The sequence below is a fragment of the Aureococcus anophagefferens genome, assembly GCF_000186865.1.
Source record: "Aureococcus anophagefferens unplaced genomic scaffold AURANscaffold_3, whole genome shotgun sequence".
Classification (NCBI taxonomy): domain Eukaryota; class Pelagophyceae; order Pelagomonadales; family Pelagomonadaceae; genus Aureococcus; species Aureococcus anophagefferens.
The window spans coordinates 878,012-904,069 of record NW_008705563.1 but is presented as its reverse complement, the minus strand read 5'-3'; the positions used below and the strand labels follow the sequence as shown (position 1 = coordinate 904,069).

General features: G+C 71.5%; 9 protein-coding genes across 9 annotated transcripts in view; 5 read left to right on the top strand and 4 right to left on the bottom strand.

Annotated features, from left to right (window-relative positions):
• Nucleotides 1–1,022: 1,022 nt before the first annotated feature.
• AURANDRAFT_17572 (hypothetical protein) lies at nt 1,023–1,187 on the top strand (the record flags this gene model as incomplete). Its single annotated transcript, XM_009035776.1, has 1 exon — nt 1,023–1,187. A coding segment is annotated over one exon (165 nt), but the record flags the coding sequence as incomplete, so codon positions are not given.
• A 193-nt stretch (nt 1,188–1,380) lies between these two features.
• AURANDRAFT_61641 (hypothetical protein) lies at nt 1,381–4,321 on the bottom strand (the record flags this gene model as incomplete). Its single annotated transcript, XM_009035414.1, has 3 exons — nt 1,381–1,744; nt 1,907–3,385; nt 3,597–4,321. 3 exons carry the CDS (start codon nt 4,319–4,321, stop codon nt 1,381–1,383), a joined length of 2,568 nt encoding a protein of 855 aa, XP_009033662.1.
• Nucleotides 4,322–5,340: 1,019 nt separating this feature from the next.
• On the bottom strand, nt 5,341–6,543 carry AURANDRAFT_61640 (hypothetical protein; the record flags this gene model as incomplete). Its single annotated transcript, XM_009035413.1, has 1 exon — nt 5,341–6,543. The coding sequence occupies one exon, from the start codon at nt 6,541–6,543 to the stop codon at nt 5,341–5,343; it is 1,203 nt and encodes a 400-aa protein (XP_009033661.1).
• Nucleotides 6,544–6,769: 226 nt separating this feature from the next.
• On the top strand, nt 6,770–8,071 carry AURANDRAFT_61639 (hypothetical protein; the record flags this gene model as incomplete). Its single annotated transcript, XM_009035777.1, has 1 exon — nt 6,770–8,071. One exon carries the CDS (start codon nt 6,770–6,772, stop codon nt 8,069–8,071), a length of 1,302 nt encoding a protein of 433 aa, XP_009034025.1.
• A 2,865-nt stretch (nt 8,072–10,936) lies between these two features.
• On the top strand, nt 10,937–11,940 carry AURANDRAFT_70828 (expressed protein; the record flags this gene model as incomplete). The annotated part of the gene is made up of 3 exons (XM_009035778.1): nt 10,937–11,073; nt 11,179–11,414; nt 11,626–11,940. Coding segments are annotated over 3 exons (683 nt in total), but the record flags the coding sequence as incomplete, so codon positions are not given.
• On the bottom strand, nt 11,939–13,447 carry AURANDRAFT_61637 (hypothetical protein; the record flags this gene model as incomplete). The annotated part of the gene is made up of 1 exon (XM_009035412.1): nt 11,939–13,447. The coding sequence occupies one exon, from the start codon at nt 13,445–13,447 to the stop codon at nt 11,939–11,941; it is 1,509 nt and encodes a 502-aa protein (XP_009033660.1).
• A 2,093-nt stretch (nt 13,448–15,540) lies between these two features.
• Nucleotides 15,541–21,209, top strand: AURANDRAFT_61636 (hypothetical protein; the record flags this gene model as incomplete). The annotated part of the gene is made up of 3 exons (XM_009035779.1): nt 15,541–16,653; nt 16,847–19,018; nt 20,022–21,209. 3 exons carry the CDS (start codon nt 15,541–15,543, stop codon nt 21,207–21,209), a joined length of 4,473 nt encoding a protein of 1,490 aa, XP_009034027.1.
• Nucleotides 21,210–23,719: 2,510 nt separating this feature from the next.
• AURANDRAFT_61635 (hypothetical protein) lies at nt 23,720–25,012 on the top strand (the record flags this gene model as incomplete). Its single annotated transcript, XM_009035780.1, has 1 exon — nt 23,720–25,012. The coding sequence occupies one exon, from the start codon at nt 23,720–23,722 to the stop codon at nt 25,010–25,012; it is 1,293 nt and encodes a 430-aa protein (XP_009034028.1).
• Nucleotides 25,013–25,871: 859 nt separating this feature from the next.
• Nucleotides 25,872–26,058, bottom strand: part of AURANDRAFT_61634 (hypothetical protein) — a gene marked incomplete at both ends in the record, with an annotated part of 3,174 nt that continues 2,987 nt past the window's right edge. Inside the window, one exon of the mRNA XM_009035411.1 lies at nt 25,872–26,048. Coding sequence (XP_009033659.1) covers nt 25,872–26,048 — 177 coding nt within the window. The remainder of the gene's footprint in view (nt 26,049–26,058) is intronic.

The window sequence follows — 26,058 nt, the reverse complement described above, 5'->3', positions numbered from 1 at the left end:
TGCGGGGCAGCGTCTGTGCATCGTGTGCTCGGCCAATCGTGGGCCGCAGTGGCCAGCGAGTGGCGCATAGAGCTAGACAACTTCGTCGGCGGAGCGCGGCGCGCGCCGCCAGCGCCAGCGCCACCATGCCCTACGCCGTGCCGGTGAAGGTCGCCGCGAAGACGAACATCATCCTGCGATTGGTGGAGGCCGACGCCGACGGCGTCGACGAGGAGTCCCACGCGACGAAGCTCCAGCTCACGAAGGCGAAGCTGGGCACGAAGCTCCTGGACGTGATGGAGCGCTTCGCGCGCCACCACAACCGGCGCTGCGCCGAGGGCGAGCGCGTCGAGGCGTCGCGGCTCGACGCGAGCGACCGCGAGGGCCCGCTCGACGTCCAGGTGCCCGTCGGCAACCTGCTAAACCCCCTCGATAGCAGCGAGCAGACGCTCGACATCACGCTGCGGCGCGCCCAGACCGACGAGGAGATCGCGCGCGAGGCGCCCGCGGTCGCGGCGGCGGCGGCGGAGACGCGCGAGGCCGCGGCGCCCGCGGCCGCGGCCGCCGGCAAGGGCGACGACAACCTGCCCGCGACGGCGCAGGACCCGTCGGAGTTCCAGCCGTCGCCGACCTTCGAGGGCTACCGGCCGGGCATGGTCTTCAAGCGGGGCTTCTTCGGCCAGGGCTACTACAAGGACAAGCTCCTGACGGACATCGAGACGAAGAAGGCGGAGCAGGCGGAGGACGCGGCGCTCTACGACGCGGCGGCCGCCTACGACGGCCCGCGCGAGGGCTTCGTGTTCACGACGCGCGAGCTCGGCACGGGCTACTACAAGGACCGGCCGCCGCCCATGTTCGACCCGAACGCCGTCGACCTCGTCGCGCGCGGCGCGATCGTGCTCCGGGGCTACGACCTGCCGCCGCCGAACGGCATGCTCTTCAGCAAGCACGAGTTCGACCAGATCCGCATCGGCGCGTCGCCGGACACGGTCCTCGTCATCTTCTTCGAGAAGTGCGCCGAGGACGGCGGCGGCTCGGCGAAGGTTGCGCCGCAATACAAGAAGATGGCGAACCAGTTCTGGCCCAAGGCCGTGCTCATGCGCGCCGACGTCGACGAGGCCAAGGATCTAGCCATGGCCTGCTCCGTGACGTCCGCGCCGACCTTCATCTTCTTCAAGAACGCGAAGCCCGTGGACAAGTGCAAGGGCACGTGCGAGATGACCATCAACGTGAAGATCGTCAAGGCGCTGAAGCTCGGCGTCGTCAAGCGCAAGCACCAGTGGGGCGACGGGCTCCTCAAGGGCAAGTAGGCTAACACAGTTTTGGACGGGAGGGGCGTTTTTACGCGGAAGGGGACTTCCGGCGCGCGCGCGCGGCCGGCGGTCCGCCGCCGCGCGGCGGTCACAAGCCGCCGACGCGCGACGCCGCCTCCATGCCGGGGCAGCAGCGCGCCTCGCCGGCGCCGGGGCACCCGCGGCCGCCGCGGCACCACGGCGGCACGCGCGGCTCGGACGCGAGCGCGTCGAACTCGCGCTGCACCTCGAGCGCGAGGCGCCGCGCGTGCGTCACGGGCCGCCCGGGCGCGTCGCGGCGGCCGCGGCGCGGCGTCGCGTCGTCGTCGCGCACCAAGGGGGAGTCGACTTCGGGCGAGTAGACTTGCGACCGCAGAATCGAATCGAGGGACGCGACGGAGCTCGGCGAGAAGTCGCCCTCGGAGAGCGCGTAGCCGTCGTCCGACATGGTACCGTGCGGGTCGTGGCTGGCGCTGGTTGCTGTCGGGTGGGTGGGTGCAGCGCTGTCGAAGCGCGTCCAGCTCACTTGCTATGAAAGTTTGAGGAGAGTGTTCTGGCATCCGGGGAGCATCCGGGGCTGCAAGGGAAGCCTGGATGTGCAAAACGCAAGATGAAGTTCTTACAGACTTTCTTACAGGCCGCCGCTGGGGAGGTCGTCCTGCCACTTGGGCCACGTGCGCTCCTTGACGGGCGCCGCGAACCGCCGCAGCGCCGCGTCGGCGCGCGCGACGAGCCAGACCGCGTTGTCGACGTTCTTGTTGTAGGAGTTGCGCGCGGCGACGTGGGCGTGGGCCCGGAGGTTCGCGGGCGACGCGTCGATGCGCGGCCACTGGTAGGCGAAGACGAGCCGCGCGATGTCGACGACGCCCGCGTCGAACTGCTCGTCGAAGCCCTCGAGGATTTTCGCGGCGTCGTCCGCGGCGCGGCCCGCGCCGACCAAAGCCTCTCGCAACGCCGCCTTGTACGCGCCCACCAGCGCCGCGTCGCCCCCGTCGAGGAGATCGCCGCCGTCGACGGCGCAGCACACGAAGTGCGCGAGGTCCGTCGCCGCGAGGCCCCAGCCCACGAACTGGAAGTCGATGAGCGCGACCTCGTCGTCGCTCACGAAGACGTTCGCGGCCTTGAGGTCGCCGTGGATCAGCGTCCGCCCCGGCGCGTCCGCCGGCGGGTGCGCCCGGGCCGCGGCGGCCACCGCGGCGGCCTCGAGGCGCGCGCCGAGCGTCGGCAGGTCGACGCCGTCCAGCGCGGCCGCGGCGGCGAACTCCGCGCCGAAGCTCGCGAGGAGCCGGGGCCAGGCGCTCGCGATCGCCGCGAACTGGTCCGGCGCGTACTCCGGGAGCCAGTGGCCGCCGCGGGGCCAGACGTCCCCCGCGGAGCTCGCGTCCGCGCCCCAGAAGCGCGCGTGGAACGCCGCGAGCGCCCGAACGGTCCGGCGCGCGTCGTCGCCCGCGAGCAGGTTCCGCTGGCGCCAGCCGTCCTCGGGCGCGAAATCCCTCAAATAGAGCGCGAAGCGCGAGTCGATGGGGTGGGCCGCGTCGGGCACCTGCGTCGACGCGAGCGCCGCGGGCAGGCGCACGCCCTCGAAGGACGACGCGGCGGCCGACGCGAGGAACGCCGCTTCCACGCGGAACGACTCGACGTCGCGCAGGAGCTTCGCGGGTTGCGTCGTTTGCTTCTTCACGGCGGCGGGCAGCTCGGCCATGACGACGCGCTTGTAGAAGACCGAACCTTCTCCGCCGTCGGCCCAGGTCAGGCGCAGGCGGCACCCGTTCGAGAGCGCGCCGCGCGCGGCCTCGCGCTCCGGCGCGCGGAACGACGCGAGCGTCCGCCCGGGGAACAGCGCCTCGAGGTCCGCGGGCGCGAGGGGCGCTCCGGCGACGTCCCGCGCGACGTCGGCCGCGTGGTCGCCGCCCGCGACGGGGCCCGGGAGCAGCGATAGAGCTTCGGGCGCCGCGCGCATCGCCGCGCAGACCGCGTCGTGCGCCGCCGCGCCCCGCGGCGACGACGCGACGACGCCGAGCGCGTTGCTCGCGTCCCCGCCGTAGACGAGGGGCGCGCCGAAGTAGTCCGTGACTTTGCCGCCGACGCTCGCCAGGACGGGGTCGCCCGCGCACCTGTGTCGAATTCAACCACTGGTTTGGGTGGTCCTGACCAAACTTCAGAATTCTCTAGCTCGGTCAAATCGAAGTCGATTCGGCTGATTTTTGGACGAATCGATTGCTCTCGTCGAGTTCTCGAAGCACAGCCGAAGAGCTTGCGTCGAAACTGTCGCATACGCTCACATTGAAGTCGGGTTGAAGATTTGAATTCCACACAGCCGCGCACGTGTCCCAGGAGCACGTCTTCCGGTGGAGCACGGCCAGATCCGCGCGGCCCTCGGCGACCGCGAGGAGCTTGTGGCCCGTCGCGCCGGCGACGGTTCGGCTCGCGCCGGCCGCGGCCGCGGCGTCGAGCGCGACCGCGAGCAGCGCGTCGTCGCTGTCGCCGCTCACGACGACGACGCCGCGGCGGTCGGCCGCCGCCCGGAGCCCGCCCGCGGCGCCGCGCAGCGCGAAGACGACGCTTTCGTCCGAAAAGGGCCGGCCGACGGCGCCGCCCGCGGGCCGGCCGCGCACGGCGACGCCGACGAGCGACTGCACCTTGTCGAGCCGGCCCTCGACGAACTCGCGCGTGCCGTCGAGCGGGTCGACGTAGACGATGACGTCGTCGAGGTCCGCGCGCTCGTCGGGCAGCGCGCCGCAGAGGTCCGTGCGCAGCGGCGTCGCGAGCTCGGCGTCGCCGTCGCCGACCGCGCCGTCGTCCTCCTCGCCCACGACGCGGAGCCCGGGCCACGCGCGCCGCAGCGACCCGACGATGGCGGCCTGCGCGGCCACGTCCGCCGCCGTCAGCGCCGACCGCGCGTCGCCGGCGATCTTCAGCTGCGCGCCGAGGTCGCCGCTCTGCTGCACGTCGCGGATGCGCGCGCAGCCGCGGCCGCAGGCGTCGACGCACGTGCTCACGAGCTCGCGCAGCGCCACGGTCCGCGACAGCGCGTTGGCGCACGCCGCCATCGTGAGAGCGGCACAGAGCGCTCGACGCATGCACGACCAAGTTCTACCGTGTTGCGACGGCGCGCAGAGTTGCACGCGGCGCGGCGCGACGGCAGCAGAGGACGAAGCTCGCAGTCTATTATAAATTTACCTCAACTTGAGGCTCAAGGTGCTCGCTTAATTAACATCAGCTCTTCCATATATATATGCGTGAGTTGTGCGTGCCGGTTCCCCCGCCGTACGGAAATTAAATGGCTGTCGTCGCGCGAGCGGTGCAGAGGGAAGCATTGACACGGGAATGAGTGGCTCAGCTCGCGCGAGCGCGCCCGAAGGGCGCGCTCTCGCCGCGCCGCAGGCAAGCCCCCCCGGCAGGGGCAAGATGCCGTAGGCGTCTTGTGCCAAAGCATGTGCTGCTTTGAGATGCTCGCAGCGGGCTCGCCATAGCCGAGTTTGCAGCCGCAAAACACCCATGCGAGTCGCGCGGACAGCCGTGCGCGTTTCGGCCCTGATTCATGCGAGCTGGGCCTTCACCGCGCCGTCGAATCGGCGCCTGCTGGCCGCGGCACCGATGATGACGGCCGCCGGCGCACCCGCCGCTGGCGCGTCCGCCGCTGGCGCGCCCGCCACCTACAGCGCGCCGACGACGTACACGCTCAAGCGGCGCAACCCCTACGACTGCCACGTCTACTACCGGCTCGACGACGGATCGCGCGACGAGGCGTTCGCGCTCCGCGAGGCGATGCGGTCCGCGTTCCCCTGGATGCGGTTCCACCGGCCCTTCGACCGGCCCATCGGCCCGCACCCGCTGCCCATGTGGGAGGCCGACTTCGCGAGCTACGAGCATCGCGACCGGTGGCCCGACGTCGTCGCGTGGCTCGACGCGCACCGCGGGCGCCTCTCCGTCCTCGTGCACCCGCACTCGACGGACGGCGACTACGCGGACCACACCGCGCACGCGTTCTGGGCCGGCGACGTCCTACCGCTGCGCATGCGCCCCCCGGCCTAAGCACAGCACAGGGGCTTTACCGCGAGCTCATCAGTCAGTAGGTCTCGGGCTTGTAGGACTGGGACTTGCCGGCGGAGAAGGCGAAGTGGTTCGTCTGCTTGCGCGCGCGCTTGCCCGGCCGCGGCGCGGGCGTCTCGGCGGCGACCTTCTGCTTCCGCGGCCGCGGCACCTTGACCCGCTCCGGCGCCGGGTCGACGTGGACGGGCTTGCCCGCCTCCTTGGCGAGGCGCTTCTCGCGCGCGCGCCGCGCCTCCTCCTGGTCGTAGATCGCGCGGCCCGGGTTCCGCGGGTCCGGCTCGTAGATGCGGTCGCCGCCGATCGTGACGTCGCGCTTCGCCCAGATGAGGCGCACCTCGGAAGGCCCGCGGGGCGACACGAGGAAGACGCCGGGCCACTTGGCGCGGAGGTGCTTGATGTTCTGCGCCTCGCGCTTCGAGTTGCGGATCGCGACGGCGCCGCCGGCGTTCACGTAGTGCTCCGCGAGGATGAGGAGCCGGTTGCAGCGCGCGACGCGGCCGAACTCGTAGATGTGCTGGCACGTGAAGTCGTAGTCCTCCTTGAGCGTCATGGCCTCGTCCCAGCGGAGCTGCGACGACGGCTGCACGACGACGAAGTCGCCGACGACGAAGTGGGACGCGGCGACGACGGGGCCGCCGCAGGCCTGGCCCGGGTTGCCGCAGGGGTAGGTGCCGCCGAGCTTGGAGTTGGTGGCTAACGACTGGGCGTCGATGTAGGCCGCGCAGGCCTTGAGGGACGCGACGGCGATGGTGGCCTGCTTCGCGCGGCCGTTGGCGTCCTGGATGCTCGAGGGCTTCACCCAGGCGGCCGTGTCGTGCTTGGACGAGACGAAGGACAGCGACTTGATGTCGTCGCTGATCTGGACGCAGACCTTGTTTGCCGCTTTCGCGAGGTCCAGGGCCTTGTTGCGCGACGCGCAGAGGCCGCCGCCGACGACGACCTTGGCCGCGCCGGAGGCCTCGTAGGCCTCCTTGTCGCCGTCGCCGACGATCCAGGTGACGTCGCAGCCGGCGAGCTTCGACTCCATGGCGACGACGTTCGCCGGCCGCTTGCAGGAGATGATGGCGAAGAAGAAGTCGCCGACGGGCCGGAAGGCGCTCGGCGCCGCCTTGGCGAGCAGCGCGTCGCCGGCCGACGTCTCGGCGGCGTAGGCCTCGGCGAGCTCGGCGATGCGCTCCGCGGCGGGGCGCGCGTCTTCGTCGGAGTCGGAGTCGCTCATTGTTGTTTTGTTGGTGTTGAGTGAGTGTGGTGGCGGGCACGCGACGACGAGTGAGTGTGGCGGCGGGCACGCGACGACGAGCTTGGCGCGCTCTCTCAAATCTGCGAGAGGCTCTCCGAGAGGTAAAGGTGCTGTTCAATTGAAGGGAGTTTCCTGAGCTTGGGGATTGCTCAAGATGGAGAAGAAATACGCGTGAAGCCCGTCAGGAGACGCAGCCCCTCAAAAAATGGACGAGGCCGCGGCGGCCTACCGGCGGTTCCAGGAGGAGGAGCACACGCGGCGCGTCCTGGCGCAGATCTCGGAGCGGCCCTGCGGCATGACTAGGACGCGGACCTTCGAGGAGGCGCGCGAGCGGTGGCGCGCGGCCGACGGCCGCCGCGCGCGGGCGCAGTGCGCGCGCTGGGACGACGCCGAGGAGCGGAGCCAGAACCGGCACGTGCTGTCGCTGTCGCGCATCCGCCGCGAGGAGGTCGCGCTGATGAGGGAGGAGACGCGGGCGCGCGACGCGCACCGGGACCAGGTCCGCGAGTGGCAGGAGCAAGCGAGGGAGCGCGACGAGCGGCGCAAGGCTCGCGCGAGGGAGATCGAGGCGGGCCTGTCGCAGATCCGCGAGGCGACGCGGTGGAGCATCCGGCGCGCGACCGAGGCGCCGCCGCGGAACCCTCGTCCGCCGGCGGACGAGGAGTGCGCGATCTGCCTCTCGCGGCTGCCCGACGACGCGCTCGAGACGCCCTGCGGCCACAGCTTCTGCGCGACGTGCCTCGAGGCGTCCGTGAAGACGTCGCCGAGCTGCCCGCTCTGCCGGGCGACGCTGCACCGGGCCTACGTCGAGGCCCAGGGCTGGGCCTACCCCGCCGACGACCCGGCGCCCCGGTCGCTCCCCGCCGTCGTCGACAACCCCCCGCCGCGCCGCGCGCCGAACATCGTGCGCGTCGGCGCGGCGCGCGGGCCCGCGTCGACGACGTTCTACGCGCTGCCCGACTCGCGCTGCGCGGCGCGCGTCGCCGGTCTCCTGCGCGAGGTCGTCTTCGAGCGCGAGGACGGGACCGTCGAGGCGCGCGCGGACCCGCCCTACGAGGTCAACGTCGGCCCGGGCGACGTCGCCGTCGTCGTCGGGCTCCACCTCGCCGAGGGCGGCGACCCCATCTTCGTCCCGCTCCGGTCGACGTCCGCCGCCGTCGTCGTCGAGCTCGCCGACGGCGGACGGCAGGAGACGACGATGCAGGGCCAGCTGCGCCACATCGGCGACCTCGCGCGCGCGCAGCAAGCCGCGGGGTCCCACATCGAGGGCCTCCGCGACCGCGTCTCGACGATCCGCTCCCAGGCCGACGTGCTCCGCGACAAGCTCCGCGACCTCCGCCGGTCCCACGAGAACGCGCGCCGCGAGATGACGCGGCTCGGCGCCGCGCACGAGGCCGCGCGCGAGGCCGCCGCGCCGCGGCCCGGCGCGAGCCCGCCGTGCCCGCGACCGGCGGACGCGCCCTGGACGGCGCCGTGCACGACGTGGACGCGCGCGCCGGAACCCTAAGGGTCGCTGTCCAGTGCAACCCCAGGTCATGTCGTCGGCGCGGCGCGCTTTCAACGACAGGGACAATGCGGCTGGTCGCTATTGCACCCCGGCGTCGATTCACAATGTTAACTTCCGCAAATTGCCCCCCAACTCCGAAGTGAAACGGCACCATAATCGCGTTCCAGCTCCGTCGCGAGCTTGTCGTGCTCCTTGCGAAAGCCCTCGATCTCGCGGCGGTCGCTCTCGGCGAGCTCCTCGAGAGCGGCGCGCATTGCCACCCCGTAGTCTTCGACGGTCGCGTGTCGCCATCCGGAGGTCCCGGACTCGGAGGCGTCGCGCTGGCCCGGCGGGACCTCGGAACTGCCGCGCGCCGCCTCGTCTGTCCTATCGAGAATTTCGAGGACGGCCAACGCGCCGCTGAGGTCGGGATTTCCAAGAATTTTTCTCAGCTCAAGCATGCGATTACAACGCATTCGCGTCTGTTCAATTTCCGCTTTCGCTGCCGCCGCTTCCGCCAGCTTCTCGCGCTTGACCTTCATAAGGGAATCGTTCATTGCGTCTAGGATGAATTGCCCGAAACCGTTCCTCAGACGCTCGCCTCCGTCAGTCTCCCCGAGGTGCGTCGCCACGGACTGCATAAGGGTAACGTAGAGGTCCGCGATCTCTGGCTCGGACCATGCGTTGTCGAATTCCCCGGCTTGGCCCATCTTCTGCACGACGTCCAGGACGGCGCGCTTCACGACCGGTTCGGTCAATCCGGCCGACTCGGCCTGCTCGGCGTACTCGGACTTGAGCCTCGACAAGAAATCTCGCATTGCCTCTCCGATGACAGGCAGGAAGTCGTTCCTCAGACGCTCGCCTCCGTCCGACTCCCCGAGGTGCGTCGCAACGGCACTCACCAAGACGCCCAGGTGCTCTAACCCAGAACCTTTTTCCAAGTTGAGATCCCCGGCGAGGTGCATCTGCTCCGCGACCTCCATGAAGGCGCGCTTCACGACCGCGTCGGTCAACGCCGCCGGCTCGGGCGCGACGCCCTCACCCCGGGTTCGTCGTAGGGCTTCCGTCAAGAGCTGCTCCGCCTTCTCCGAACTGTGACCCTCTGCGACAGTTTTATTAAAGGTGCGCAGCATTTCTGGTGTGTATCGGTCGATGAGGTGCTCCGGTAGGCTTACATTTCGTAAGGCGCGCCGCACGATCGCCTCGGCGCTCATCGCGCGCTGCGTCGTCGAGGTTTCAGAGCTCGATGCGGGGCGGCGCGCACCTCGTCCTCGCCTCCCCATCACGGCGCCGGGGCTGCACCGTCTGGTAAATGTTGACCCCGCCCAATGTTGAGGACCTCGGCTAACACGATGGGAGTCCGAAGACGTTGAGGCCTGAGCCGCTACAAACAACAAGAAGATGAGCGCCTTCTGGCTCGTCTTCTACTCACTAAAATTCGGATTCCAGCTCCTCGAGCTCGCGCTCTGCGTCGCCTTCGCGGCGCTCTTCTTCGCCTACCACCAGCGGCGGGAGCTCGCGACGGCCTGGGTGCAGTGGTTCTTCGGGCTCGAGGCGCTGATCCGCGGCGACGCGCAGATCCAGGTCGAGTGGCGCGGCGCCGACGACCTCGCCGACGGCGACGCCGACACACTCGGCCGCTTCCTCCGGCTCGCGCGCGCGCGGCTCGCCGACGGCGAGTTCCCCGTCGAGCGGCTCACGTGCCGCGCGCGCGACGTCGTCCTCTTCGCGCCCGGGTCGAACCGGCAGGAGGAGGCCGTCGTCGCCGACGTGCTCGTGCTGCGCGCGCGCTTCCCGCCGAAGGACGCGCCGCCCGAGGACGGCGACCCCCGGGGCGAGGCGTTCTGTGCTCTCGGCGTGTCGCTGCACACGGCGCGCGTGCGCGTCGTGTCCTACGACGGCGGCCTGAGCGACACGTCGCTCGCGCGCGTGCAGAAGGCCGTCAAGGAGGCCTTCGACGCGCGGAGGCGCGGCGCGCGCGCGCTCACGCCCGAGGAGGCGCGGCGCGCGGACGAGATCAAAAGGAGGGACGACGTCGTCGCGGCCGTCGTCGTCACGGACCGCCGCGGCAACTTCGTCGCCCAGCCCTACGAGCGGGCGGAGCTCGCGCACTACGAGTTCGCCACGGCGACGCCCGTCTACGCGTGCGTGCTCTTCGAGCGGCGACGAGACGGCTGGCGGGCGACGGCGACGTACGGTCTCGACTACGCCTGCGAGCGCATCAAGCGCAAGGCGCGGGAGCGCGGCGGCCCGCTGGAGCGGTTCCGAGAAACAGAAACGCCCGCGGCGTCCCAGGACGAGATCCGCCGCCTCTTCGGCGCGCGCTGGTGCAAGACGGAGTCGGTGACCGTCGGCCACCTCCGGGTCAAGGCCTACGACGGCGCGGGCCGCGCGCTGAGCGGCCACGAGGCGACGCTGAGCCACATGATTTTAGAGCCGTCCGAGCTCGCGACGCGCCTCGGCGCGTTCAGCGCCCTGAACCGCATCGCGATCAAGGCGCTCGCGTCGACGGGCATGGACGCGCTCAAATCGGGCGTCGCGTCCGCGGCGTCCGTGCTGGACCAGGGCGTCGAGGACCTGCAGCACGCGGGCGCGCGCGCCGGCGGCGCTCTGGGCGGGCCCGCGGAGATGCTCGTCCTGGGCACGACGGACGCCGCGCGGAGCGTCGTCCACGGCGCCGTCGACGGCGCCGTCCAGGGCAGGACAAGAGAGCGAAATTCCCAACTTCAAAGGCTCCTTTCTCGGCCGTTTTCCACTCGTTTCGGCTGATTTTTGGACGAGCGATCATCTCTCGGAACGGTCTCGAAGCGTGGATGCTTTTTCCGGAACGCGCGCGCGCGGAACACTCACGTTGAAGCGACGTTGAATCTCTCTTGTCCTGCCCAGGCGCCGTCGAGATCACGTCGGGCATCGCGCTCGGCGGCAAGCTCGCGGTCACCGGTCTGATCCACTCGGCGCAGGACGGCGACCCGGGCCGCTTCGCGACGTCGCTCGTGCGCGCGTCCGACGAGGCCGTGTCCGGCGTGCTCCAGGGCGTCGCCGTCGCCGCGGACGGCGTCCACGACGGCTTCGGCGCCGTGCTCGACGGCGTCGCGGCGGGCGTCGAGTACGCGCCCGTCGTCGGCGACGTGCTCGGCGGCTTCGTCGGCGCGGGCAAGCATGTGGTGGGCGGCGTCTTCGGGGCCGCGCGCGGCGCGGCGACGGGCGTCGCGAGGGGAGCGGGCGCGTTCGCGCGCGCGACGCTGCTCGACGGCGACCCCCTGAAGGGCGTCGCCGACGGCGGCCGCGTGTTGGGCCGGGATTTGGTCGGCGCCGCCCACGACCTGTCGGGCGGCCTCTACGCGGCGTCGGAGGACGTCTACACCTGTGCCGAATTCAACCACTGGTTTGGGTGGTCCGGACCAAACTTGAGAATTCTCTAGCTCGATCACATCGAAGTCGATTCGGCTGATTTTTGGACGAATCGATTGCTCTCGTCGAGTTCTCGAAGCACAGCCGAAGAGCTTGCGTCGAAACTGTCGCATATGCGCACATTGAAGTCGGGTTGAAGATTTGAATTCCACACAGGTCTACACGGGCGCGGCGCGAGGCGCGGACCGCGCGGTCCGGGGCCTCGGCCTCGACCAGCTCGGGTCGCGGCCGCCGGAGCCGCCGCCGCCGCCGCCGCCGCCGCCCGAGGAGGAGGTGTATGATATCGAGATCGAGACGCCGGCGACGAGCCGCCGCAGCTCCGTGCGGAACCGGGCCAAGGCGCGCCGCACGTCGCTGACGATCCAGGCCGCGCTCGGCAACGGCCGCTGCGGCGACGACGCCGACGCGCCGGAGACGTTCCGGGACCGCCTGGTGCGCTACGACTCGGAGAAGCCCAACACGACTAATATTTAGCCTTCAGATGACGGGCTCCTTGCGCTGCTTGGCCGCGGCGGCGCCGTTCGCGAGCGCCACGACCTCCACGGCGCCCAGCCCCCGCCCCCGCCGCTTCTTCGCGGCGGCGGCGAGGAGCCGCGAGTGCGTCGGCGTGAGGCCTGTGTCGCTCAAGCCCAGCCATCGCAATTTCGGCGCCTGGCCCGCGCCTAAAGCCCGGGCCGCGGCGACGAAGACGTCGACGTCGGGCGCGGACAGCCCCAGGCCGCCGTCGCCGGCGGCCGGCGGCAGGGCCTTGGAGGCCATCTTCGACAGGGCGCCGACGAGGGCGTGCTCGCCCTTCTTCCTCCGCCGCTCGACCTCCGCGGTCGTGAGCGCGTTGCCCGAGAGGTCCAAAACCTCCAAACGCGCGCCCTTGCGCGCGGCCGCGGACAGGATCAGGTCCGCGGCGCCGGGCCCGAGGCCGCAGTGCGCCAGGCCCAGCGCCTCCAGGCGCTCGTTCTTCCGCAGCGCCCGCGGGACCAGCGTCGCGTCGTCGTCGCCGAGCGCGTTGCGCCGCGCGTCGAGCCGCGCGACGGCCGGCGACGCCGCGAGCGCCGCCACCCCCCGCCCGCCGAGCTCGTTGCCCGACACGTCCACGGCGACGGGCGCGCTGCCCGGCGGCCGCTTCGCCAGCGCCCGCGCGAGGGCCACCGCGCCCGCGTCGCCGCAGGCGGTTTGCGCCAGATCGATCTCTGCGAGCGCCGGCGATATGGCCACGAGCTTCGCCGCCACCGCCGCGACGCCGCCGTCGCAGAGACAATTGCCCCGGAGGCTGAGGCGCGCCAGCGTCGGCGCGTGGGGCGCCAGGGCCCGGCAGAGGGCCTCCGCGCCCGCGGGCCCGAGGCCGACGCGTTCGACTTCCACCCTCGCCAGGGACGCGTGCGACGCGTTGGCCTTCTTCAGCCGCTTCGCCGCCCGCACGAAGGCCGCGTCGCCGACGAGGTCCGACGCGACGCGCAGCCGCCGGAGGCCCGGGCTCGAAAGCGCCGCCACTAAGACCTTCTCGAAGCCGCCGGCGCCCAGATCGCAGTCGACGACGCTCAGGTCCGTCGCGCCGTCGACGAGCGCCGCGAGCGCCGCGCCGCCGTCGGCCCCGAGCAGGGCCTCCTGGCAGGCCACGTGGCGCGTCGTCGCGTCGGCGGCCGCGGCGTCGTCGGCCGCGTCCGCGGTCGCGAACGCCTCCCGATGCGCGTACTCGCCGAGCGCGCTCGCGAGGCGCGCGGCGACGAGCGCCGCCTCCCTTTCGCGCGTCTCCCGTTCCACCGCCGCGGCGGCGGCCGCCGCCGCCTCGGCGAGCGCCGCCGCGCGCGCCCGCAGCGCCGCGGCGTCGGCGGCGACGAAGCGGAAGTCGAGCGTCTCGTCGCAGCCGTCGCCGAAGGCGGGCGGCGGATGCAGCACGGAGTGGACGTAGAGCGGCGACGGCGGCGGCGGGGTCTTTGCAATGCTGAGCACGAGCAACAGGGCGCCTTGAACAAGGCGACGCGCCAACATGCTCGCCGCTCCGCCGGCACTTGGCCGATGCTGCAGGGGCGTTGAGCTTTTTCCATCCGCTGCCCGCTCGATAAGATGGCTCGAAGACATGCTTCCCGCAGCGCCGGCGGCGAGCTCGTCGTCGCCGCGGCGGCCCTCGCGCTGCCCGCGCTCGTCATCGCGTCGGGCTTCTCCTCGACGCGACACCGCCGCGCCGGCGCCGCCATCGCCCCCGCGTGGGAGCTCTGCGTGCCCGACGGCTGCCCCGTCGAGTTCACGAACGACACGCACGCCTACCCCTGGCTCGCGTCGACCGTGAGCCTCGTCTTCCTCGGCGCCGTCGCGGGCCTCTACTTCATCACCGGCTCCGAGTGGCAGAACCAGATCGTCCGCGTGCGGCCCGGCTCCGAGGGCGGCGGCTGACAGCCGAGCGACCTATCGTAAAAAAACACAGCGTTACCACGTCACCAGCAGCCCCGCGCGCTCGACGAGGACCGCGCGGCGGCCCGGGTTTCGGGCGTCGTCGCCGAGGTAGGCGGGCCCCAGGGCGACGCCGTGGACGGCCGCGGCGACGCGGAGCACGTCCCGGGGCCCGCCCGCGGCGCCGAGGGCGGCGCGCAGGTCCGCGGCGTTGCCGAGGCGCGTCGCGCCGGCGACAGCCGCGGCGAGGCGCGCGGCGCGCGTCGCCGGGTCGTCGGCCGCCCGCCGCGTCGCCGCGTCGCGCGCCGCGGCGACGCCGCGGCTCGCGCCGCGCGCGTTCGCGGCGTCGACGGCGGCCCCGAGGTGGTCGTCGCGGAGCGCGCGGTTGAAGGCGAAGAGCCAGCACTTGCAGACCGCGCGGACGGCGCCGCCGCAGAGGTCCGCGCGGACGTCGAGGCGCGCCGCGAGGCACCGGAGCGCCTCCTGGGGCCAGAGCGGCGTCCGCGGCGCCGCGGCGCCGAGGGAGTAGAGCACGACGTTGCGCCCGACGAGCGCGAGCTCCGCCGTCGCGCAGGCCGCGCCGAGCGCCTCCGCGCGTTTCCGCAGGTAGTCGAGGTAGACGCTCTGGACCTTGACGCCCTTGGCGCGGCCCTCCGGGTCGAACTGCCAGAACTGGCGCCGGTGGGGGAACTTGGACGTGAACATGCAGCAGGGCACGACGGCGAAGGGCAGGCCCCGCTTCGCGGCCGCGCAGACCGCCGCCTCGGTGGCTTCGTCCGGGTGGAGCGCGACGACGGCGCTCGCCGCGTCGAGCGCGGCCTCGACGGCGGCCGACGACCGCGGGTACAGAAAGAGGTCCGGCACGTGCGCCACGCGCCGGAACGCGGCGTCCTCCACGGCGGCGTCGTCGTCGTCGTCGTCGCCGTCGTCGCCGTCCTCGTGCGACGCGCGGCTCGTCCGCGTCGACGGCTCGACGACCGTCGCGGCTCGCGCCGCGCCCCGCCGCAGTAGCGCCGCGGCGAGGTCGCCGCGGCCGCCCGCGACGTCGAGGACCGTTTCCAAGCGGTCGCGGCCGAGCGTCCGCTCGAGCCACGCCGCGAAGACGGCCGCGCGGAACTTCTTCGGCGCCACGGCCGCCGCGGCCGCCTCCGCCTCCGCCGCCGGCGCGACGGTGCCGAGGTAGGTCCGCACGCGCGCGACGCGCCGCCCGCTCCGCGACCGCTTCGCCTCGACGACGAGGTCTCCGAACGCGTGCCAGCCGCCGGCCTCCGGCCGCCTCGCCGCGAAGCGCTTCGCGAGCGCCTCGCCGCAGCAGACGACGTCGAGCTCCTCGCCGACGGCCACGCCGCCGGCCGCGGCGCCGAAGACCCGCTCCACGCGGCACCAGGCGATGGTCAACTTCTTGCCGAGCTTGCGCCGGCTCTTCGCGCTGACGACGACCGTGCGCCGCTCGTGGAACTCGCCGGGACCGACGTCGTGCGCCACGTCGATGGATAACTCCTCGAGCAACTGCAACGGATCGTGCAGCGATGCGACGGGCGCCGTCGAGGCGGCCGTCATCGCGCTCGCCTACGGCACTGCTGGCTTGTTTGACCTACAACATCCGATCCAAAACCCGACTCGGGGTGGCAGGAAATCATTCGAAGGGCAGCCTCCCGGCCTTCCCTCAGCCTCCCGGGCGTCGCGCCGCAAGGATGCCGTCCGCCCCGCCGATCATCGACGGCGTGCTGGCGCGGAAGGACCACCGCGGCACCTGGGCGAAGCGCTACTTCCGGACCCACAAGTACAACCTCAACTACTACACGTCGAACCTGTCGGCCATCGAGAAGTCCTTCGACGCGTCCGGCGAGCACTTCAAGTACAGGGCCATCGGGTCCCCGACGGAGGTCTTCCGCCTCGAGCTCCTCCTCAAGGTCGAGAAGCGCGAGGGCAACGTCTTCTACTTCGAGATCGAGGACCCGGACGACGACGAGATCGAGGAGTTCGAGCTCCGCTGCTCCGACGAGAAGGCCGCGGCGCGCTGGGCCGAGGCCATCGAGGAGCTCGCGAAGCGCGCCAACGAGGACAAGCTCCGCATCGGCACGCTCCACATCGAGGTCGACGGCGGCTTCCTGATCGGCAAGCACGCGGCGCGGAGCCCGACGGTGCGTTTAGAGCTCGACTTCCCGGCCAGGGACGCCATCGACGTCGTCCCCGAGGTCGCCGCCACGTCCGAGGACGCGACCTCGAAGGTCGACGCGGACCTGCTCTACGAGAACCTGGACGAGGCCGACGACGCGGTCGCGCGGTGCCCCGCGCTGCGTTTGGACGCCCATTTACCGTGCCACGCGTCGTCCGCCAAGTTCGTCTTGGCGCTCGTCGAGGACGCCGAGGCCCACGCCGCGGCGACGTCGCCCGAGGTGACGGGCGAGCGGAGCCCGACGGAGCGCCTGCTGGGCGCGGACCTGTCCTGCGCGGACCAGAGTGCGCTCGCGGACGCGCAGCATAGCTTCCACTCCGCGATCGGGAAGCACGTCTACGGCGATTCGCTCGAGGCGTCGCGCGTCGCGCCGGAGGACGACGCCGAGGCGGAGCCCGCGAAGCTCCAGGGGGTCGTGTTGGCGAAGCGCGTCGGCCACCTCTTCGAGTTGCAGGAGCAGCGCGCGATCTGGGTCTCGCAGATGGTCGGGAGCCTGCCGGAGGCGTCGGGCTTCGGCCGCTCCGCGATCGACGGCGGCCGCGAGAACGACCAGGTCGGCCCCGACGGCTCCAAGCCGTCGAAGCCGGGCTACAAGTGGTACGCGCTCCTCGACGACAAGGGCGAGAAGGTCGCCGCCGGGGCGGGACACGGGCGCGAACTTCCCAACTCCAAAGGCTCCGAGCTCGGCCGTGTTCCACTCGTTTCGGCTGATGTTTGGACGAGCGATCATCCCTCGGAGCGCCCGCGACGCGTGGATGCGTTTTCTGGAACGCGCGCGCGCGGCACATTCATGTTGAAGCGAGGTTGAACCACCCGCGCAGGTCGCCGCGGTGCTCCACGCGCACGTGTGGTTCGCCGAGGACCCCATCGCCGTCGTCGACGGCGCGCTCGAGCGGCTCGAGTGCCCGGACCACGAGTCCGCGGGTTTTGATACGGCCGTGCTCCAGAGCGCCATCGACCGCGCGTCGACGGTGCTGGCGTCCATGCAGCTCATCGGCAAGGCGCTCGACGACTTCACGCACTGGGTCGAGCCGAAGAAGACGGCCGCGATCTACGCGCTCATGGTCTACCTGGCCTGGCGCTGGCCCCACGCGGGCATGGCCTACTTCCCCGTGGGCATGCTGCTGCCCATCCTCTACGCGGCGCCGCCGCGCGTGCGCCGCGCGCTGGGAAAGCCGTCGGAGGCGGAGTCCTCCGCGGACGGCCGCGGCGTCGCGACGTGCCGCGTGGCCGTGCTCGAGGCGCGGGGGCTCGCCGCCGCCGACGACAACATCACGACGGAGGCGTCGTCGGACCCCTACGTCGCCATCGTCACCGCGCCCGGCGAGCCGCCGCCGGAGGTCGCGGAGGCGCGGACGCCGACGCTCGTCGGCGTCACCGAGTCCATCTACGGCACGCTGGCGCCCGTCTGGGACGCGGGCCAGGTCGAGGAGGCGGCCGACGGGGGCGACCGGGACAAGCAGGAGACCTGCTTCCTCGCGCCGTCGCTGAGTTTGCAGAACATGGGGCTCTCGTCGTCGGGCTCGCCGGACGCGTGCCACATCTCCTCGCACGCGATCCACCACATCGGCGACCGCCGCCTGGGCAAGTGCGCCCGGCCCAGCATCGACTTCCGCAGCGCCTGGGACCTCGACGACGGCCGCACCTTCGCGCGCGCGGCCTGGCGGATCCCCGTGCTGCAGACGACGGACCACGAAACCGGCGAGCCCACGCCCTGGGACAAGAACCCGGACTGCCTCGATTTGGAGGTCTTCGACGAAGATTTGGCGAGCGCCGACGACTTCATGGGCAAGGTGCGCCTGAAGATTTCGGATTTGGCGGACGGCCAGGTCCGCGAGGCCTGGTTCGCGCTGGGCAAGAGCGACGGCGCCAAGGACGCGGCGATCGTCGCGGACGTGCTCAAGGACGCGGCCCCGGACTGCGAGGAGCCCCTGGGCGCCATCAAGATCCGCGTCCAGCTCGAGACGGACCCGGGCCACCTGAAGCCCCCCGACGCCGCGGAGATGAAGCTGATCACGTCGCTGCTCGAGACGACGGTGAACCGCTACGAGGACGCGGACGCCAAGGAGTCCGGCGCCAAGGGCATGATGGCCCAGTACGACGAGATGATGCTGATGATGAAGCGGACGCAGAACTCGGCGCTCAACGCCGTCGGGAAGCTCGAGCGCATCTTTGGATTGCTGACCTGGGAGCACCCGATCAAGACGGGCGGCTTCGTCGCGGGGCTCATCTTCGGCATCTTCTACTGCGTCTACGTGCCGTCGTCCTGGGTCATGGTCTCCGCCTTCACCTACGAGCTGGCGAACCAGGGGTCCATCCTCCTCTCCCTCAAGCCCGGCGAGGTCCACAAGGACCACATGATCGGCAACACGATCGCGTCGCTGCCGTCGACGGTGCAGAAGACCAAGGCCCTCGCGGTGAAGAACAAGTTCGCCGCGGCCCAGGACAAGCGCCTCAGCGACGACCTGCGGCTCCACCTGCGCCTGGGCTACGGCACCATCGACTTCCAGAAGCTCATCTACTCGTGGAACGACAAGAAGAAGCACTGGTCGAAGCACTACGTCGTCATCAACGGCCACAACCTCTACGTCTGGAAGTCGGCCAAGGCGGCGCTCGAGAACCACGCGCCCATCATCCGGCTGACCTGCTCGAAGCCCGTGCAGCAGCACTCGCCCAAGGAGGACTCGAACCTCCTCGACGCGCTCGTGCCGCACCTCCTCAAGTCCATCCCCTCCAAGGCGCTCACGGTCCTCACGGTGCCCGCGACGCCGCACACGCACTACCTCGCGGACCACCTCCCGCCGGGCGCCGCGGCCCACCCCATCACCGCCGCCGTCCAGAAGGCGCTCGAGGCGACGGAGACGAAGCGCGTCAAGCGCGCCGAGAGCCGCGCGTCGATGATCGCCTCCACGGCCGACCACCCCGCGGACCTCACGAACGAGCAGCACTTCGACGCGCCGGCGTCGCCCACGGTCCAGGACAAGGCCAAGGCCGTCGCGGGCGCCCACCGCCGCGCGTCGCTCAACAAGGCCGAGGCCAAGGCCGCCGACGCTTGACGCGACGGCGGATTGTGAGTTTCGGTCCCCTCCCGTTAACATTTTTATGTCTCCACGAGGACCGCGGGCGCCGTCTTGATGGTCTGGGACCCCTTGTGGCAGGGGCAGCCGGGGCAGAGCACGCAGCAGGCGACGATGCCGCCCGTGACGCAGACGAAGAACACGGCGAGCGTCGTCAGCACGGCGACGAGGATGGACTTCTTCTCCTTCTTCGTGAGGCCCTCCTCCTGACAGTAGCCCCAGGAGTCGCCGCACTTGGGGTATTCGGAGGTCGTGTCGCAGCACCAGTACAAGCCGTTCTCCTCGCAGAGCTTGTAGGGGTCGCCGCAGAGCTCGGGCGTGCAGGTCCGGTCGCCCGCGTCGGCGACGCCGGTGGGCAACGCGCAGACGATCGAGACGTCTTCCGTGTGGACGCAGTTGGAGACGCCCCAGCCGCTGTGGTCGCAGTCCGAGAGGCGCGCCTCGCTTCCGTCGCACTCGACGTCGTCGAGGTGGATGGGCACCGAGACGTCCATCTCGTCGTAGCACGACCCGGAGTCGCTCGTCCAAGATTCGAAGGACGTGCCGGCGAGCTGCTGGCAGACGACCTCGGCCGCCTCGTCGGAGAAGGGCCAGTCGTCGCAGACCGTGCCCCATTCGCCGTCGAACCACACCTGCAGGATGCCGTCGTAGGCCGTGATGCCGCCGACGAGCTGGACGTCGCCGCGCGGGGTCGTCGGTGGGCTCGTCGGCGGCAGGGCCGGCGCCGCAGTAGGCGTCGTTGACGACGCGAGGATCGGCAGGAACAACAGACACGATAGCGCTGCCAGCATCGTCTTCTGCGCTAACACCATCGACTCAGAAGAGCTTCACCTTTGGCTTCGGGCAGCCTTGGCTGCGCAGCTGCGGTCAGCAGCATGGCCGCGTGAGGAAACGATAGTTTATGGCCGGGCGGCCGCAGCCGCCGCCGCGGTCGCCGCACGACGACGACGACGACGACTGGTTCCTCGCGGCGCCGGACAAGCGCTTTCGAGACGTCGGCGTGCTCGCAGCGATCTTCGTTATCATCGTCATCCTGCTCGGCCACGGCCGGACGCTCCGGACGTGGCACGACGATCACCGGGCGCGCGGCGGGAACAAGACGCTGCGGCTCTTCGTCTGCATCCAGTGCGCGCATCTCATGTGGGTGCTGCACCTCGGCCTCACGGCCGCGCGCGGCGTCGCGACGCTCTCGACGGGCCACAACTGGATCTTCGGCCGGCTCGCCTGCGAGGCCGCGGCGCGGCTCGTGAGCTCGCTCTACACGAGCGGCTACGCGCTGCTCGGCGGCTTCTTCCGCTGGAAGTTCGCGGCGTCGCGGAGCCGCGCGGCCGCGAAGACGCGCGCGGAGCGATGGCTCGTAAAATTCGCGGACGCGTGCCTCTGCGGCTTCGCGGCCTGCGTCGCCTGCTGGATCGTCAACCCCTTCTCGGACCGCGCGGCGGACAACGGCCCCCGCGAGTGCGGGCTGAAGCGCGACTTCTGGTTCGCGAGCTTCGTCGGGACCGGCTACGTCCTGTGGATGGGCGTCTCCGGCTCGCTCCTCTTCCTCTTCCTCAACCCGCTGCTGGAGTCCGTGCGCAAGGCCGACGAGCGGAGCGGCGTCCAGAGCGACGAGCTGCTCCGAGCGGTCGTGCGGCGGAACTTCGAATGCTTCGCGGTGTCCTTCGTGTCCGGCGTCGTCGTCGCGTCGGCGATCGTGCTCGAGAGCGTCCTCGTCGAGGACGACAAGACGTCGCGGGGCCTCGCGACGTGCTCGACGCTCGGGCCGGCGCTCGACATGTACGTCAACAGCGCCTGCGCGCTCCACAGCCTGAACCTCCAGTTCGCGGGCGGCGGTGCCGTCGACCGCGCGAAGCTCTGGTGGCGCGGCGGCGACGGCGACGGCCGCGGCTCCCTCGCCTGGGCGGCGCGGTCGACGCGCGCGTCCGCGGGGCGCCGGAGCTCCTGGAAGCTCATGGGCGCGTCGCGGCTCCGGCGGCAGCGGCCCTTCCCGCTCCGCTTCTCGCGGCACGCGTCCGCGCTCGAGCTCGCGCGCGCGTCGGAGCGGGTATCGGAGCGCGCGTCCGAGGCCGCGGCGCCGCCCGAGGCGCCGGACCCTGTAGTGTGACTTATGTCAATCAATCGTCGAGGTAGCGCGCGGCGCGGCCGCCGACGGCCGCGGGCGTCCGCGCGAGGCTCAGCGTCCGCGCGAGGTCCTCGGGCTCGAGGTCGCGGGGGCGGCCGTCGGCGAGCACGGGCACGGCCCACGTCGCCAGATCCGCGACCTTGCAGTCGACGACCTGGCCGACGGCCGTCTCGAAGGCGACGTCGTCGCCGTCGACGCGCAACACGTCGCCGGCGAGCGTCGTCACGTCGCCCGTCTCGGGGTCGACGTGCGCGACCAAGACGAGGCGGTCGCCCGGCGCGACGGACGGCGGCGGCGCGAGGCCGTGGGCCGCGAGGAGCGCGTCGCGCGCGTCGTGCTGAGACGCGCGCCGCGCGACCCGGGCCGCGGCGATGGTGTCGCCGACGACGGACACCGCGTCGCCGCCCGCGCGCCGCAGGTCCTGGAACAGGGCCTCGAGGCGCCGCTCGCGCGCCTCGATGTTCTTCCGCGCGCGCGTCGCCCGCTTCAACGCGTCCGCCGTCGCCTTCGCGAGCTCGCGGCGCGCGGCCTCCGCCGCCGACTCCGCGTCGCGCCGCGCGTCCAACGCCGCGGCCTCGGCGCGCTCCGCGTCGCGCCGCGCGCCGTCGAGCGCCGCCCAGAGCTCGTCGGAGACCTCCGCGGGCGGCGCGGCGGGCCCCGCGTCTAAAATCGCCCGCGCCCGGTCGAGCACGGCGTCGGGCACGCCGCAGCGCGACGCCGCCGCGAGCGCGTCGGACCGGCCCGGCGCGCCGGCCACCGCGTCGAACGTCGGCGATCCCGAGCCGTCGACGCGGAACGCGAGCGACGCGAAGCCCGGCTCGCCGGCGAGCGCCTTGAGCGCGCCGTGGTGCGTCGCGCAGACCGCCGCGCCGCCCCGCTCCGAGAGCTTCTCGAGCGTCGCGCGCGCGACCGCGGCGCCCTCGGCGTGGTCCGTGCCGCCGCCGAGCTCGTCCATGATCACGAGGCACCCCGGCCGCCGCGCCGCGGCCGCGACGAACCGCAGGTGCGCCTCGTAGGTGCTGTTTCCCGGGAACGCGGCCCGGCTCGACCCGTCGACGTCCGCGAGGACCGCGGGAAAGACGGGGACGTTCGCCTTTCTCGCGGGCACGTCGACGCCCGCGGCCGCCAGGAGCGCCAAGAGGCCAAAGGTCTTAAGCGCGACGGTCTTGCCGCCGCCGTTGGGCCCGGAGACGACCGTCGCCGTCCCCCGCGCTAACGCCGCGGACCGCAGCGGCCGGCAGTCGCCGCGGAGCGCCAACAGCGGGTGCCGCGCGTCAAAGAGCTCGAGCGACTCCGCGCGCACGTCCGCCGGCGCGCCGCGCCACGCGTCCCCCAGGTCCGCCCGCGCCAGGGCGCAGTCCACGGCCGCCAGGCTCTCGAGGCACGCGCGCAGCGGCGCGGCCCGCGCGCCGAGGCCCGCGGTTAGCTCGCGGAGCCGCGCGGTTTCCGCGGCGGCGGCGTCGCGCTCCGCGGCTCGCACGGCGTCCGCGGCCGCCGCGCAGGCCGCGGGCTCGACGTAGGACGACTTGCCGCTCCGCGACGCGCCGACCTTGCGCCCGAGCTTCTTCGGCGGCGTCGCGCCGGCGACGCTGACGACGTACGTGTGCTTCTCGAGTTCGAAGAGCTGCGGGTCCTCGACCCTCCGTTCCGCGACGGCGGCCGCGAGCTTCCGCTGCGCCGCGGCGACGCGCTTGCGCGCGGCGCGCAGCGGCGCGCAGGACGCGTCGTCGAGCACGGGCACGCGCGCGCCGTCCTCGACCTCGAAGGCGCGCGCGAGGTCGAGGCAGACCGCGGACTCTCTGTGGGACACGAGGTCGCGGCACAGCGGGCCGAGCGCGTTTTCGATGCCCGCAGCCCACGCGCCCGCGGCGTCGACGGCCGCCGTCGCGTCCGCGGCGGCGACGAGGGCAGACGCGTCCAGCGCCTCGCCGTCGGCCGCGGCGTCGAGGACGGCGTCGTCGAGGCTCGCGCCGACGAAGCCTTCGAGTTTGTGCTTCGCCGCGCGCGCCGCCGCCGCCGTCGCGTAGAGCGCCTCGGCGTCCGCGGCGCTCGTCGCGAAGTGCGCCGACGCGTCGCCGCGGAAGCGCTCGCGGCCGCGGCCGCCGCGGCAGCGCGCCTCCAGGGCCGCCATGATGTCGCCGCCGCCGAGGGCCGCGAAGGACGCGTCCGCGAGGGATCCGGCGGCGCCGAGGTGCGCCGTTCGCGGTTGCAGCGCGGATGCTGCTGCGAACAGGAGCAGCGTCATTGCGGGGCGCCGAAGAAGCATGATGCCTGAAAACACCTCACATCGACTGAGCTCGGCAATCTTCAACTTGACATGCAAGAAGCAAACGCTTACCCGGCGTGCAATTCGGTCTTGACCGAAGTTTGCGCATCATCTGATGCCGCGTCGTCGTCCGATCGCGTCGCGCGCCTGAGCCAACACAGAAACTCACCACCAACCTTCCACGCAACACAGCACACACCCAGGGGCTGCCCCTAGACTCCTCCCGATGGAGGTCTTCGTGGCGACGTGGAACGTGGGGAACACCATGGTCGAGCCGCACGAGATCGACGAGTGGCTGCGGGGCGCGACGCGGGACGCGAGCGTCGTCGTCATCGCGCTCCAGGAGGCCCATTATATTACGGACGAGGGCCGGGAGCGCATCGAGGCGCGCGCGGCCGCGACGTCCGTCGTCGCGGGGTCCTGGTTGTGCTGCGCGGGCTGCCTCATGGCCGTGCCGTTGCTCTGGGACCGGCGGAAGAAGCGGCGCGAGCGGAAGAAGCGGGAGCGCATGGAGCGGGAGCTCGCGCTCAACCCGGCGCTCAAGGCGAGCCAGCGGAAGGCCTTGGTGTGCGTCGACGTCGTCACGCGGCTCGTCGACTGCCTCGAGAACCGCGGCTTCGCCTACGCCGAGGGCGCGTCCTGCAAGTGGGGCCAGATGCGTTTGTTGATTTTTCACAAGGAGGCCCTCGTGTCCCTGGAGCCCCTCGCCACGGCCGTCGCGCGGACGGGCGGCAAGGTGACGAACAACGACATGCACACGGGCGTGCTCGGCAACAAGGGCGGCCTCATCTCGTCCTTCGCCGTGGCCCCGGCGCGGGCCCGGGGCGCGGGGGACCACATCGAGGCCGTGCTGCTCCACGGCGCCGGCGCGGCCATGAAGCGGCGGAAGATCACGGCCGTGGGCGTGCACCTGCCGGCGCACGAGGGCGACCAGTTCCTCGCGGACCGCCGCGAGGCCCTGGCGACGATCCTCCAGAAGGCGCGGGACGACGCGGCCATGGACGACGCGGACCTGGCCGTGCTCACGGGCGACATGAACTTCCGGCTGACCGGGGACCTCGAGTCGAAGAGCGTGGCGGACGACGTCAAGAACGGGGACTACGCGAAGCACTACGCCGCCGACGAGCTCGCCCGGGACCACTCCTCGGCGGAGTCCGTCGTCGCCGGCTGGGAGCTGCCCCGCTGCGACTTCCCGCCGACCTTCAAGGTGAAGCGCGGCGTCGTCGAGGAGACGTACAACCGGAAGCGCGTCCCCGCGTGGTGCGACCGCGTGCTCTACCGCACGGCCCTCGAGTCGCACCTCATCTCCTACGCGAGCCACCCGAAGCTCACGACGTCGGACCACAAGCCCGTGGCCCTCGCCCTCGACCTCCTCGGCGAGGCGCGGCCGGGCGGGGGGCCGCAGCGGCGGCCGTCGAACGGGTCCTCCGCGCCCTCGTCGCGGCGGTCGAGCCTCGACCCGGACGACGCGGTCACGAGCGACCTCGACATCCGCGTCTTCGAGCGGGCGCGGAGATAACAGGAGTCGGGGAGATCGTCTAGCCCGAGGCGGGCGCCTTCCGTGTCAGCCCGGTTCGGCGAGCTCAGGCAAAAGTGCTTTTGAAGGGCATGGCGCACGCGTCGGCGCGCGATGGAACCTTTTGCCCATGCTGTTTAGAGGATTGGGATGTGAACGGCCAACTTTTTGCGCACGTCTGTTGCATGCGGAAGATTTGCGGAACGTGCTCCGACAAACTCGCTCTCACCAATGCAGCGTGTCCTTTGTGTCGGGAACCGACCCCCGTTACCGACTCAGAGTTTCAGTCCTATATCCAAGCGCACGTGGAAAAGAGGTTCCGGAGGCCCTAAGCTACCTCGGAGAGCTGTTTGAGTACGGCGGTTTATCCGAAGAATGCGTGCGTTGCCGCGTTAGTGTACAAACGCGCCGTGGAACTCGGCGACGTGGACGCGAAGGTAAGACTTGCGATGCTGTTTCTTCGTGGCGAGGGTGTGACAGCGGACACCGAGAAGGCGCTGGAGCTCAATCGTCAAGCAGCAGCTCGTGGTCACAGTGTGGCGCAAATAAATGTGGCACACATTTTGTCGACAACTAGTGGCGACCGCGACGAGGTCTTCCGTTTCATAAAGCTCGCCGCAGATCAAGGCTTCACCGAGGCGGAAACCAAGCTGGCACAGTTCTTCGAAGACGGGTTTGGCGTCGAAAAGGACCTCGCGGAAGCAATGCGCTGGTACGCGCGCGCGGCCGCGAAGGGCGACGAGAAAGCCATCGCGGCGGTCGCGGAGCTCAAATCGCTTCAGCCTCCCGACTCGATCGCGACGCGAGTAGCGAAGCGCAAGCGGGCCTAGACGCGCTAAGAATCCGCCTCAAATGTCTGAACTTACGCGAAGTCGTCGTCGTCGCTGTCGCCGCCGACGTCCATGGGCGCGGCGGCCGGCGGCGGCGCGGCGGCGGCCGGCGGCGGCGCGTCGCCCGCCCCGGCGGCCGCCGCGAAGGGCGTCGCCGCGGCCGCGGCCGCGAGCGCGTCGTCGAAGTCCGGGAGCTCGTCGCGCTTCTCCTGGAGGTCG